We start from the raw sequence: 14,929 nt of genomic DNA, 5'->3' as shown, positions 1-14,929 counted from the left end.
CTATAATTCACTAGCTAGTGCTTTGTGGACCCACTAGTGGTCCATGGACCACACATTTGGAAAACTCAGTTTAACATAATTTACTAAGATCTGTTCCAATACCCACTGCAGTCAATGGAAATACTTTTGGAAATAATTATTTGAAAGCAAGGAAGAATAATTCAGGGGGGCAGCATGTGTGGAAAGAGCTTGACTCAACACACATACTACAGGTTTAATAAGGATTTCCAATCATGAGGGACAATCAATTTTTCTGGGTTGTTACTGGCTGAAATCTTTCACTTACGATTTACATTAATATTTTGTACTCTAAAATAATTTAACGGTGGCTCTCAAAGAGCATTACATGCATTAATTAACTGGCTCTCACAGAGAGGGGGGAAAGCATCATTACCCACAATTTAAGGATAATGGAAACTGAAACACAGAGCAGCTATGTGATTAACCCAAGGTTAACACAGCAAATCAGGGGCAGAGCTAGGAGGAAAACTCAGAGGTCCTGACTCAAAGTGTCTCCCATCTTAACCACTAGGTAGCATGAAAAGTGTCTGCAGTTTCACCATTTAATGCAGTTGGTATTTGTGTACTCCTTAGGGTTATGGATTTGATTGTAAAGAGTTAATCTTTATGTATGGGATACGACAGTGAAAATTATCAACACATTAGAAACCTTCTTTATTATTAGATTACATTAAAACTGTGGTTTTTTTAAACTTTGACAAATCCTCTTTATGGGGTGGTTACTTAAAATAAAATGCTTAAACAAGCATATGAATGGCCTATTTACAAAGCTTATTAGCATATTTGACTACTGTATATGGAAATATGAAGAAAAACATTTCACATACCGAACAAGTAATATTCCTGAAGAAAATCCTATGGACTCAATACAGAGCATCCCCTTTAAGCAGTTCTATAGTATGTGCCATGCCCAATAAACTGCCTCACTGAGGACCATTGTATATCAGCACTTTTGCTTGGTCTCTGAGAAATGAAAGATGATATCTAGAAAAAATTATAGCCCCTGACACTGGAGATTTGTAGATTTCCACTCTCCCTGGAAGGAAACCAAGAACATTTCTTTATATTAATATCTTGCAGCAGGATTCAATCCCTTACACTCTTTAGAGCAAGCTCACATTATCTTCACAAAATCAAAGGACAGCTTCTTACCTGGAGAATGCACTACGTACTGATAGCATTCTGAGCAAGACTATAAAGCACATCATCAAGCCAGGCAGTTAGGCAAGCAGAATGACTACTTATCAGCAACCAAATATGAAGCTGTCATTCTGACCTCCAAACACTGACTGATTTAATAAAGTTTAACCCTTCTTCGGGCAGATCTACCTTAATTAGTAATCTCTTTTCCATAAGAAGTTCAGCAACGGGTTCAAAGGGTGCAGGTAACAAAAGCCCACAGGTATGTATAAAAAATGTTGACCTTAACGGAGGACTAGAGGTACGGGTGTGTGTGTGTGTGTGTGTGTGTGAGAGAGAGAGGAAGAGAATGAAAAGTTACAATTGGGTCATAGGAGCAACAAGAGGAAAACAGTGGAGTAATCTGCTCAACATCTTAGATGTCTATAAACAAATGCAAGGTGTATTGGGAATAAAGAGGAAAACCAAGTATTAATATATAAAGTAAATTATGACTTAATTGGCATCACAGAGACTTGGTGGGATAAATCTTATGACTAGAATATTAGTATAGAGGGTTATAGCTTCTTCAGGAAGAACAGGCAGGCTAAAAAGAAAGGAGGTGTTGTATTATGCATCATGAATATATACACTTGTTCTGAGGTCCCGGAGAAAGTGAGAGGCAGAGCAGCTGAAAGTCTCTGGTGAAGGAAAAACTGGGGTAACATCATGGTAGGGGTTCACTATAGACCACCAAGTTAGGGGGAGAAGGTGGACGAGGCACTTCTTATTAAATAAGATAACTATCCAAAACATAAGACCTGGTAGTAATGGGAGACTTTATCCAGACATCTGTTGGAAAAGTAATATAGCAAAATGCACAATGTCCAAATAAGTTCTTGGAATGTATTGGTGACATCTTGTTTCAGAAAATGGGGAAAGTAACTAGGGAGGGTGCCATTTTAGACTTCCCCATTCTGACTAAAAGGGAAGAATTGGTTGTGAATCTGTAGGATGAAGAAAAATTGGGTGAAAATGATCATAAAATAGTAAATGTAATGGTTCTAAGAAAAGGAAGGAGTGAGCAGAGCAGAAAAAGGACAATGGACTTCAGAAAAAGCAGAATTCAACAAACGCCTAGCAAAAGAAATAAAAGGCAATAAGAAGTAGTACTATAAATACATTAGGAGCAAGAGAAAGATGAAGGAAACTTTGCACTGATAACCACCAGGTTGCTGCTTTTCAAATTTCTGTATAGGAATCTGAGCTAGGAACGCTGTTGAGGATGCTTATGATCTTGTGGCGTGAGCAGTCAATTTAACTGGTGGTGAAATGTCTGTCAAATCATAACAAGTGCAGATGCAGTAAGTTATCTAAGACAAAATTCTTTGTGAGAAAATTGGAAAATCTTTCATTCTGTCTGCTATTGCAACGAACAGTTGGATGGAATGCCAAAATGGTTTGGTCCTGTCTAAGTAGAACGCTAGTGCTCATCTAACGTTCAATGTGTGTAGCCATTGCTTGTCCCTATTTGCATGTGATTTTGGGTGGAAAACAGGAAAATAAATTAACTGATTGTTATGAAAATTTGAAACCATTTGAGAGAAAACGTGGATGAAAGTGTAAGTAAACCTTATCTTTAAAGAAGACTGTACACTGTAGTTCAGATGTGAGGGCACGCAGTTCAATGACCCTTGTGGAAGAAATTATAGCAATTAGGAAAATCACATTCCAGGAAATGTGTAGTAAGAAGCACATTGCTAAAGGCTCAAATGGTGGTCCCATCAGTTTAAACAAGACCAAGTTCACGTCCCAAGGGGAAACAGGCTCCTTTAATTGAGGGTAAAATCTTTCCAGGCCTTCAAGGTATCTGATTTTCATGTCATTAGAAAAACAGAACAGTTATCCACACAAGGGTGGAAAGCTGATATTGGTGCCAGGGGAACCTTGATAGAGGAAATTGCTAAGCCTTGCTGTTTCGGGTGCAGCACATAGTTAAGTAGGTGTTGGATGGATGAATGCATTGGTCAGACTCTGGTTTGACAGACCAAGACAGAGAACTGCTTCCATTTTGGCACATAGGCAGCCCCGGTGGAGGGCTTTCTGCTACTCAGTAAGACCTGGCAAACTTGCTCCAAGCAAGCCTGTTTTCTGGGATTTAGCCATGGAGTTTCCAGGCCATTAGCTAAAGGGACTGCAGGTTTGGGTGGAGCAGCCAACCGTGGATTTGGGAGATGAGAGTCGGGTGCAATGGTATTGAAATTGGAGATGTCACCAAGGGGTCCAGTATAGTGGAGGACCAGTGTTGGCAGGGTCACGCTGGGGCTATTAATATAACCTGGCTGTGATCCTGCTTGATTTTCAGTAGCACTCGGTGTTTGAGTGGGATTGGTGGAAATTGTAGCAAAGCTTTTCTGTACAGGGTAGCAGGAAGGCATCGGTGATTGAGCCCAGACTGTGGCCTTGCAGAGAGCAGAATTGGTGACATATTCTGTTGAACTTGTTTGAAAATAGGTCTATTTGGGGAATTCTCCCTCCATCCCCCACTGGAAAATGCATCTGGCTACATCCGGGCGAAGAGAGCACTTGTGGTGACTTGAAAATGACCTGCTCAGGCAGTCTGCTAGCTTGTTCTGCACCCCTGAAAGGTAAGAGGCCTTGATGTTGATTGAATGGGCTAGCAAAAGTCCCATAGGTGAACCACTTCCTGACAAAGGAGGGATGAGCAAGCTCCTCCCTGCCTGTTGAGGTAAAACATAGCTGCAGTGTTGTTTGTAAGAACAAACAAGTTTCTCCCTCTGACATGAGGTAGAAAAGACAGACAGGCAAGATGAATCACCCTCAGTTCTTGGATATTGATATGAAAAGAGAGCTCCCACAAGGTCCAAAGACACTGAATTCAGAGGGGCCCCTGGTGAGCCCCCACCCTAACGCGATGAGTCTGAGACCAGACTCGTTTATGGTTGAGGGCAGATGAAGGGAACGCCCACACAATCATTGAGAGGATCTAACCACCAATTAAGTGAAACCAGAACTTAAGAAGGTACCGTGAGCGCAGTGTCCAGATGAAGACGGCTTGCTAGTACACTGAGGCCAGCCATGTTTGGGGGATCTGAGGTGCAGTCTCACACGTTGTATTACATATGTGCATAAAGCAATGTGTCCTAGGAACCTCATACAGTTTTGGGCTGTTGTGATTGGATGAAACTTGAGATGTGTCACTAATGATCAGATAGATTGGAATCTTGACTCTGGGAGAAACACTCTGACCTGGGTAGAGTCCAACACTACCCCTATAAACTCTATCCTCTGTAACAGGCAAAGGATAGACTTGTCTGCATTGAGACCTTGAATGTTAACTAAAATGAGAACAACACTGGATATCACTTGGATCAGCCCATGATTAGCCAGTTGTCCAGGTAAGGGTAGACCTGCACTCCTAGTCTCCTCAGAAATGCTGCTACACAGCCATGCATTGTGTGAACACCTGAGATGCTGCAATGAGGCCAAACAAAAGCACTGTGATCTCGTAATTCAAATGCTTCACTACAAACTTGAGGAACTTTCTGTGTCCTTCATATATTGACACATGAAAGTAAGCGTCTCTAAAATCGAGGCTGGCATACCCCGGATCCAGAGAGGGAATGATGGATGCCAGGGTGACCATGCAAAACTTTATCTTTTTGAGATCGTTGTTGAGCTGACACAGGTCTAGGATAGGTCTGAGACCTCCCTTTGCTTCTAGGATTAGGAAGTACTGGGAGTAGAAACCCTTCCCTCTTAAATTCTGTGGAACCACCTCTATGGCTCCCACCTGAAAGAGCGATTGAATGTCTGGAACCAGAAGTTCTTCACACAAGGGGGCCCTGAAGAGGGAAAGGGAGGGAGGGTGGGAATAAAATGTAGAAATAAACCAGATAATGTATCCCACTTCTACAGTGCTCAGCACCCAAAGGTCTGTGGTGATACAGGATCAAGCACTGAGGAAATGGGAAAGTGGTTTGCAAATAAAGGAAAATGGGGTTTGGCATCTTGGGAACTGGTATGACATCCTCAAGAGTCCCATCATAATGCCTGCTTAGAACCCCCTAGATGTCTAGGTGGACCAGGCATTGATACAGAGGTAGAAGGAGAATTAAGCCTATGCCTATCACCTCTACTCAGTTTCCTCTGCAGGTCCTGTTGGACAACAGGAACAGAATACCGGAGGGATTGCAGAGGCCTGAAGTGGTTCCTGGAAGAGGCTGGGGTATACAACCCAAGGGACTTTATTGTTTCCCTTGAGTTCTTTAACCCACAGAGCTTAGGGTCAGTCTGCGCCAAAAAGGAGGAGGATCTTCAAAGGGAAGATCCTGCACAGTATGTTGGACCACCTGCGGGAGCCCAGAGAACTGCAACCAGAAGCTCCTAGGCATGACCACAGACCTGGCAGTCAAGTCAGCCATGTCCAGAGCAGCTTGCATTGAGGCCCTTGCCACCAAGTTTCCTTCACCCACTAGTGAGGAGAACTCCTGCCTACCATCTGCTGGCAGCATGTCTTTAAATTTTAGCATAGAGTCCCATATGTTAAAGTCTTACCTGCCCAAATGTGCTTGCTGGTTTGCAACCCTGAGTTGCAACCCCCCGGTCGAATAAATTTCCCTGTCAAACCAGTTTAGCTTTTCTGAGTCTTTTGATTTTGGGGTTGTGCCTTGATGTCCCTGCCTTTTCCCCTCATTAGCACCCAAAAATGCCAGGAACCCCAGGGGGCAGGATGGGAGTAAAAGAACTAATAACCTTGGGTGGGTGCACAATACTAGAATTTGTCCCTTTTGAAGTGGGTGTAAGGGATGCAAAGGTCTGTCACAACACTTTAACTAGGTCCATAGAGGCAGAGTCAGTCTGGGAGGACTGGCAGAGGCTAAAATATTGACCAGGCAGCGAGAGGATTCTTTTACCTCTTCCACTTGTAGTCCCCAAACTTAAAGCAACCATCTTTAACTATTCGTGGTGTGCCTTATAGTCATCTGGGGGAGGCGACATGACCCCTTCTGAGATCACCTCATCAAGGGAAGAGGAAGAGGAGGCCAGCACTGGCTGCAGATACTCTTCCTTCATTTCTTGATCTGCCAGGTCCTGCTGAGCCAGCTCTTGATATTCGATATGAGGTTTGGTACCAGAATCAGGAACAGTTGCTGTCCGGTGAGTAAGAGCCACACGCCTTTCCAAGGCAATCAAATAGAAGAGCCTGGAATTGGATCTGGAAACAGGGGGAAAGAGGGATTTCCAAAAGGCTATGGGACAGATGCCAGTGACCTCCTGGCCAACCACTCTATGGCATTCCTGTGACAGAATCTGTGGGAAGGATGGAAACATCTGGAGGAGGAGTAGCAAGAACAGCTCTGAGCACGAGAAATGTAGGACTCAACTTCCTGCTCAGAAGAAGATGACTCTCCTTCCGTTCACCATGGAGGCGCAATTCCAGATGATGCCTATGTGGAGAGGCCTGCAGAGAAGTAAGCATTGTGGAGTTTCCTTTTGACAGTACCAAAGAGTGAGCTATCAGGGGTACATGAGACTGGGATGATACTGAGAGCTGTAGTGATCTTGTTGGTTCTCCCATGCCCTCCAGCACCGATAGCATCAACACTAGGGTCAGGATGTCCCTAGCAGCTGCAAATGCCTATGGTATGATTGGTAGTGAGATCGTGTTGGTACGGTGCAGTGCCACAGATGTGGAAGGTGCTCCTTCTGGCTACTCAGTCAACGGTACTTTCCTACATGTTGGGGTCAATGGTGCTTTCTTCTGTGGTACCGAAGCAGGGGTGTGCTTAGACTTAGACCACACACTACTCTTAACCCCATAACTAGCAGTCTTTAGTGCCGGGATCTCCCCCTTTCTGCACTCTGCTTCTTATGCCTCTTCTTAGGCACTGGGGATGGTGACAGGACTCATGCATGGTAGGAGGTGCACTCCTTACTGAGTGCTGCACTCCTTACACCCAGTCTTGAGTCTGATCGACATGGCTCAGATAGAAGTCTGAGGGATGCTCTATGAGTAGAAACTTTAGCCTGGCTTCATAATCTTTCCTCATGTGGGGCTTAAAGTCCCCGAAAATTTGACAATGTTCTCTGATCTGAGCTTCCCTGAGGCATTTAAAGCAACTTGAGCACAGATAGCTCACAGCCTTATTGCAGGAAATGTAGGGCTTGAAGCCCGATGACTGAGGCATCCCGTGGTAGTGGGAATCAAATGAAACCATCAGATGAACTAAACACTAATAAACTTACTAATACTAAACTATTTAAAATAAAATATGAGCGGATACAGTCCACTGAGAGTACTTGCAGAAGCAAGGAGAGCAGTTCCAGTGACCATCACAGGCAGTAAGAAGGAATTGAGGGGACTCAGGTTGGCTGGGCCTTTATACCGATCCCAGCGGCAGCAGAGGGCACTCAAGCCACCCCGATGAGTAGCACTAAGGGAAAAATTTCTGGTGACTGTGCATGGGGGCGCGCACACCAAGAGTAGAATGCACATGTGCAATTACTTGAAGGAGGGCAACCAAGAGGACCCATGGAATTATAGACCAGTTAGTCTAACTTCAATACCTGGAAAGATACTGGATCAAATTAAACAACAATCAGTCTACAACCACCTAGAAGATAAGAGGATAAGTAATAGCCAACATGGATTTGTCAAGAACAACTCATACTAAACCAACCTAATTTTCTTCTTTAATAGGGTATTGGCCTAGTGGATGGGGGAAGCTGTAGAGGTGATAGATCTTGATTTTAATACGGTTTTTGATAAAGTGCTTATGAGAACATCAGTTGGGAAACTAGGGAAATGTGGTCTAGATTAAATTACTATATGATGGATACATAACTGGTTGAAAAATGAGCTTAACTTGAAGCAAGGGAGGTTTAGGGTAGGTATTACAAAAAACTTTCTAACTGTAAGGATAGTTAAGCACTGGAATGGGCTTCTAAGAGAGGCTGTGGAATCCCTGTCATTGGTGGATCTTAAGAACAGGTTAGACTAAGTATACTTGGTCTTGCCTCAGTATTGGGGACTGGACTAGATGACCTCTTGAGGTCCCTTCCAGCTGTATATTTATATGATTCTATATAATGCCTTCTAGTGCCACTATGTTCAAACATTTTTTATTACATGCACAGTAAAACACTACTTTTCTCAGGTTATGCTGGGCCATATATTTGGCCTTCAAGGTCTCAACACAAGCATATTAATTTTCCCAACTAAAAATATTAGCTGATTATCTCACATTATTTTAAAATACAAAAATGGATCTATATTTTAAGAACAGAAAACTAGCAATACGCTACTCCAGAATAAGGAGTACAAATTTGTATATAATTTTATGATGATGTGCAATGTTTAAGGGAAGTAGAGTTGGGGGGAAAACTTTGAATAGAAAAATTTTATTTTGCAGAATCTATGTATGTAAACTAGATACTATAGATGAGTACTGTTTAAGGTATCCTTATAAATCTGTTATGGTAAGTTTTTCAATCCTAATTTTTTTCAATGCAGTAAAGGGGTAAGGAACAGGAAATAAGAGATAGCTGGGACAGAGGGTCATCGTAAGGTGCTGGAGGCAAAAGTGTGTCACTGAGCAATAAAAGGAGGCGGAGCAGCAAAACAGGGGTGGGTGAAAACTATTGAGAGGGCTAGGTTAGTAGCGAACTGAAGGACAAGGGAAGAGATATCGAAGAGGTTAGAGAACCAGAAGGGCATTTTGGCAAGAGCAGTAGCCTATATGAGAGGAAAAGACAGGAGTAAGGAATATAAATAAATAGCTGGAGAGGGAGATAAGGACCTGGAGGAAAGAGGCATTTGGGAGACCAAACTGCAGGGAAACGTAACTGCGAATGCTTCTGGCAGTGGTAGCTGCAGCAGCTGCCCACCAAAGGTCTGGGGAGAAAGGAAGGAAGTAGGGAATCTTGGGCAAGGGTTGTACCCCTGGCTAGAGGAAGTGACATGCTAGCTAGTTGATGAAAGGAAAGGAAAGGAAAGGGTGAGGCACTCAGGGTGGTGGAGCTTTGAGTTCCCCTCCTTATCATATTTGTAACATCAAAAGACTGCCTGGTTCCAGAGGCACTACAAACCCTTTGATGTGAGAGCAGTTCTGGCATAACACTACAGTAGCACACCAAAAAGGGAGGGGGCTATTAACTCTCAGATTAAAGAGTTCCTAAATGCTCAATGACATGTAGAACGATAGCCAAGAAACAGGCATGAGAGTGAATTTCCTAGTACTATATGACACGCCAAGATTTGAAAATATTGCGGGGCCCTCTAAATTTCAGGGGTTGGAGATGGTCACAAGATCCTTCTCTGATGCATTGTGATCCTTGTCTCCCTTTCAGTGTTACCGCTGGAAGGGGAGATTGAGCAGAGAATTGACTCCACTCTAGTCCTCCTAATGGAGAAAAAGAGTAGAGCATCTCTTGAGTTTCTAAGTCTGTTCAAGGAATCAAGGAGAAATTTGCCTTACTGATGCTTAAAGCCTTAACTTTCATGCACGCGGAATATAATTTAAAACAAAACACAAAAAACACTAATTCTGAAAAAGGAAGTCCATATATAAAACCATTTCATAACATTCAGAATCAGTCAGTGATACTGGTCTAAATCTATAGAGTTACTCTACATTTATACCACTGTAAAGGAGAGAAGAAACAGTTCCTAGGAGTCTGAACCAAGCTAACAAGAGTCAACAATTCAGAGTAAGTTTTTCCTCAACTCTCATGTTTTCTGTTGATGAGCATTAGAACAGCAGGCTATAATAGACATCAAAGGAGATGTAACACATTGGTCCAATGGGGTAAACTAAGGAAGAGTTAATCTCAAATACAATTTTCTGGTCTTTCATTTAAGTCAGACTGATCGTGTCAAGGTAACATAGGGCCAAATCCTATAACTTTTTAATGATAGTTTTGCTTAAGAAAGGACTAAATCATTTGACCTACACTATTTTGTATGCAACAGTACATTTTAGCATGCAGATATTTTATGAATGAACAAAATATAATGGCTGATGCTAAGAAATTTATTATTTGACAAATGTACTGCTTGGTTTTTAAATCACATTTGAAAGATTTTTTTTTTTTTAATTAGGGATAGTGAATAATCAAGAGATTTGTTTCAAATGGCACCCAGCACAGAAGTCAAGACTTCTAGCAGGTATGAAGTTAGAGGATGTGTTTATCTGGTTATTTTTCTTAGAAGGAGGAGGAAGTTCCAAGGCAAACACAAGTGTGACTATTGATTAACATGATTGTCCTGCATAGCAGAGAAAAATGTATTTTTCCATATACCTTGTTGATTGTAAGAATATATTAAACTGTTACCATGGGTTTACCTGGAATAAACTGACACATTACTCAATTTGTTATTGGATCTTTTTGATTAGAGAACATTGCTATAAAATATTTGTGCAGATGGAACTTTTGGAGAATTTAGCTGCAAAGTTCTACCAACTCTCTACTGCAGTGGTTCTCAACCAATTAAACATTGTGGGCCACATATGTGTTACCTGGGATGCAGGTTGAGAACCACAGCACTCCCCCAACCCCTCCAACCTTTTATGCCCAGCGCCCCCAGACCAGAGATCCCTCCACAAAGTGGGGCCAGGAGCGGAGCCCTGGTGGAGGGGTTGGGCAGCAGGGACCCTTTACCCTGTTGTGCGGGGCCAGGCATCAGCCCTGACCCGACCCCGCTGCTAACCCTGACCCCGACCCTTGCTGTGTGGCAGCCCTGACACTGGATGCTGGTGTGCAGGGCAGGGTGGCAGCCTGGACCCCGCAGCCAGCCTCATGGCAGCCCCTGGCAGTCCTGGACCCCGCCACCTTTTAGCACACAGCTGGGCTGCAGCTGTGTGCTAAGTGGGCCACATGCGGCCCGCGAACCACTGTTCTAGTGTTTTTTTTTAAAAGACTTATAACTTGGCCAAATTTGGGCAGATTTTCATGGGGTGTCCCATGGCTGGGCTCTGGGGGAAGGGGGCATGAATGTCTGATCTCCCCGGTTAGGCTTGAGGGTGCGGGGAGGGGGCAGAAAAACAGGAACTCGGTTGTCGTAGGGGTTTCTTTAACTCTCTACTCAGGGGAATTTTGTGCGTGTCTGTATTGTTACAGACATAGCTGCTGACAGGTACAGTATTTTGAAATAAATTACCAAAATGATTGAAACTGGCATGATTACATAATGTTATTTTGACCAACAAAATACGAAGAATTTTGCAGAATTTTAAAATATTGCCTACAGAATTTTAAATTTTTTGGCGCAGAATTCCCCCAAAAGTATTAATTGAAATTTACTTGCTCACTTCATCCGTCCAAGTACAGAATTGCTGGTAAAGAGATACTAATGTATACTTTACATTAAACTTAAGCAAATTAAACAAATTCAATAAATGGCAATGTTTGTCTAATTAGTATTTATAGAGCTCTGACCTTTAAAATATGCTAGACTTTACCAACATATTTCCATTAAATGACCTCATCCCAATGCACTGCTAGTTGCTAATTTCACCTATTCTTTGGTTCATTTTTGTCAATTGGCAAACAAAAACTTCTTGGAAGTTGGGGTAGTGTTTGGAAAAGTTCTTTCACACATCCTGGACCTTTTCCCTTTTGGGACTATATGAAAATCTGTTTAAGAACTAGAATTGGTTTGAAAAGAAAAAGAGAAACTTACTGTTTCTAAGACCATGATACGCTCCTGCAAATAAAGCAGAATACATAATTAGAAAGTAAAGAGAACAAATAAAAAACAAGTTGAACATGATGAAAGGGCTTCATTTTGTCATTGCTGGTATTAGCACATACAACATTTTGTACAAAAACTTATTACATAGGAACACAAGAATTGCCATACTTGATCAGGCCAGTTGCGCATTTAGTTCAGGATCTTGTCTTTAGCAGTTGCTTCAGTGGAAGGTGAAAGAAACCCTGAAGAAAACAGTTATGAAAGAACTTGCCAAAAAGGAAGGTTTCTTCTGATCCCCTATTAGGAGTCTGGCTTCTGCCCTGAAGCAGGAGATACAATATCACTTACAATTTTTTGAAGTATTTATCATGACTTTGAATATTTTTTTAACCATGTAAATGTCCAATCCTTTTTTGAATCCTGATAAATTCTTGGCCTCCATGGCAATAAGTTCCGTTGTCTAAATGCATGTTACATGAAGTATTTCCTCTTTGCCATCTTTTATTTTAATTGGATGCCTTCTTGTTCTTGACCTTGCATCATATGAAATTGTAAAAAGAAGTTCCTATCTACATTATCTGTACTATTCATTATTTTATATATTATATTTATCGTGCCCTTTCTTATTCCTCTCTTCTCTAAGATAAATTGTTTCAATCATTCCAAACTCTTCATGTGAGAGTTTCTCCATGCACCAACTCATTTTCATAGCCTCTAAGCACCCCACTGCATTTCTGTTACGTCCTTCTTGGGATGGGGTACCAGAACACAAAATTCCAAGTGAGGGTGTACCACTGATTTCATATGGTGATGTTATATTTTCAGTACTCTCTACCCTATTTCTTATGCATCCCGACATTTTGTCTGCTTTTTTGACCATTGCTGCATGTTGAGCATAGGTCTTCCATGAGTTGTCTTCATTACTGTGATCTGATTGTTTTTCAGTGTTTATATTGTATTAGCATCTATGTTAGGTAGTGCTTTATAAAGCTAAAACACAAATTACATTGATGCTACCTCCTCTTGATAGACTGACTAGTATAATTTTGTTAGAAATAAAAATAAAAACCTAAAAAACAAACAAAAGGAAAACCCAAATATAGACATAATAAAAATAGACTAACTAAGCAACTGAAGAGTGTACAAACTAAGGGGCCTACAGTTAAAATAAACCAGAAAATCTGTAGGCATTCCTATATGAACCATTCGAAAGTGGTCTGCTGTCTCTTCCCCTTTCCTCTATGTACTATTGGGACTTATTGTATAAACTTTCTTAACTTCATGTCACTATTAGACAGAAGGCTGTGGAGGAAGAAAACAAGTTTAAGTCTACACTAAAAAGGGTTTGCGGGTATAGCTATAGCAGTAATTCTACACTGGCAAACCTTCTAATGGAGACAGTATATACTGGGAAAAGAACTCTTTTGGTTGTATAGCTTATACCAATTCCCTGAACAAAATAAGCTATATCAGCAAAAGGACTTTTTTGCTGGTATAAAAATGTCATAAATGATTACACCACTGTTCAGTGTTATTATACTGGCAAAAGTTTCTAGTAAAGACCTACGCCAAGAAGCTCCTTCTTCCTCCTCAACAGCTGGGGGGCGTGGAACACACCCAGATGTACACAGCCTATGGCCATCCCTCCCACGCAACTCACACCAACAGGGTTTAAAAAAGTTTACTGGAGCTGCTGTTGTTGTTGAAACTTGTAGAACAAGAGATTACAATTTTAAAGGTAGAAGGTGTTCACAGAATATCTACTACCCCGGGAGAGAACCTGCCAAACCCAACAAAGGAGGAACTGGAATTTAGCCATCTCTAATTTTCTGAACCCTGATCCTCATAGGTCTTCTAGAAGCCTGAGCCATGGACCAGGACCTCACTGAGCTAGGCACTGTACAAACACAGAACAGAAATATAGGAGCTTACAATCTAAGTATAAGACAAGAGACAACAGATGGACATAGGTAGCTGTAGGAATACAAGGAAACAATCAGACAGTATTGATCAGGGTGATAGGCAGTGGTCACAGCACACCAGCAGCCTAATCACTGTCAATTTTTTTGTAGGCACCATACACTCATAGACATTAACGCCAAAGGGATCATCATGAGCATCTAGTCTGACCTCCTGCACATTGCAGGCCACAGAAACTCACAGACACACTCCTGTAATAGATCCCTAATCTCTGGCTGAATTACTGAAAGGAGTGTTTTAAGGAGGATAATGAGTTAGTTTTGTGGATGTTTACAAGCATGAAGGACTGCATGGGAAAAAGCATGAAGGTGTTAGTTTGAAAATTTAACAAGTGGCAATACAGGCTGGCATCACTGGCTGATCGGAAGCAGGAGTTGACTTTTTAATACTGAATGAAAGATAATAGGTGGAGATGGGTCATGATGGGCCTTGCAAGTGAAGACAAATAGCTTATGTTTGATGTGACAGAGAAGAGGGAGACATCAGAGGGATGCAAAGAGTGGGCTAATGATGTCAAAGCAACACACTAGGAAAAATGATCTTTGCAGCAGCATTGTGAATGGATATCAGAGGGGCAAGATTGGATTTGTCAAGGCTAGAGAAAAGGATGTTGGAGTAATTGAGATGTGAGATGAGGAGAGCATAGAGCTTTAGCTGTGTGGATGGATGGGAAAGGCTGTATCTTAAAGATGTTAGGCAAAAAAATCTGCAAGATTTAGACATACACCTCTACCCTGATATAACGCAGTCCTCGGGAGCCAAAAAAATCTTACTGCGTTATAGGTGAAACCTTGTTATATCGAACTTGCTTTGATCTGCCGGAGCGTGCAGCCCCACCCCTCTGGAGTGCTGCTTTACCGCGTTATATCCGAATTCGTGTTATATTGGGTCGCATTATATCGGGGTAGAGGTGTAGTTGGATGTGAGGACTGAGGGAGAAAGTATATTGTACTTAGTCAATGTTAATTAGAGGTTTGGGGAGATTTTTGTGATTATTTTTTGGCCCAACCCTATGCCCATTAATATCAATGGGAGGATTTGTTGTTGTTTTTTGCCATCGATTGAAGTGGGATGAGGATAGGGTGACCAGAT

General features: G+C 41.9%; 1 protein-coding gene across 1 annotated transcript in view; it reads right to left on the bottom strand.

Moving 5' to 3' along the window:
* Positions 1–14,929, bottom strand: part of CEP128 (centrosomal protein 128) — a 406,629-nt gene that overhangs the window by 60,728 nt on the left and 330,972 nt on the right. The window contains exon 18 of the mRNA XM_034769285.1: positions 11,846–11,869. Within this exon, the coding sequence (XP_034625176.1) occupies positions 11,846–11,869 (24 nt within the window). The remainder of the gene's footprint in view (positions 1–11,845; positions 11,870–14,929) is intronic.

The sequence above is a fragment of the Trachemys scripta genome, chromosome 4, assembly GCF_013100865.1.
Source record: "Trachemys scripta elegans isolate TJP31775 chromosome 4, CAS_Tse_1.0, whole genome shotgun sequence".
Taxonomy (NCBI): domain Eukaryota; kingdom Metazoa; phylum Chordata; order Testudines; family Emydidae; genus Trachemys; species Trachemys scripta.
The sequence above is the reverse complement of the archived record's forward strand: the minus strand, read 5'-3'. Positions and strand labels throughout refer to the sequence as shown.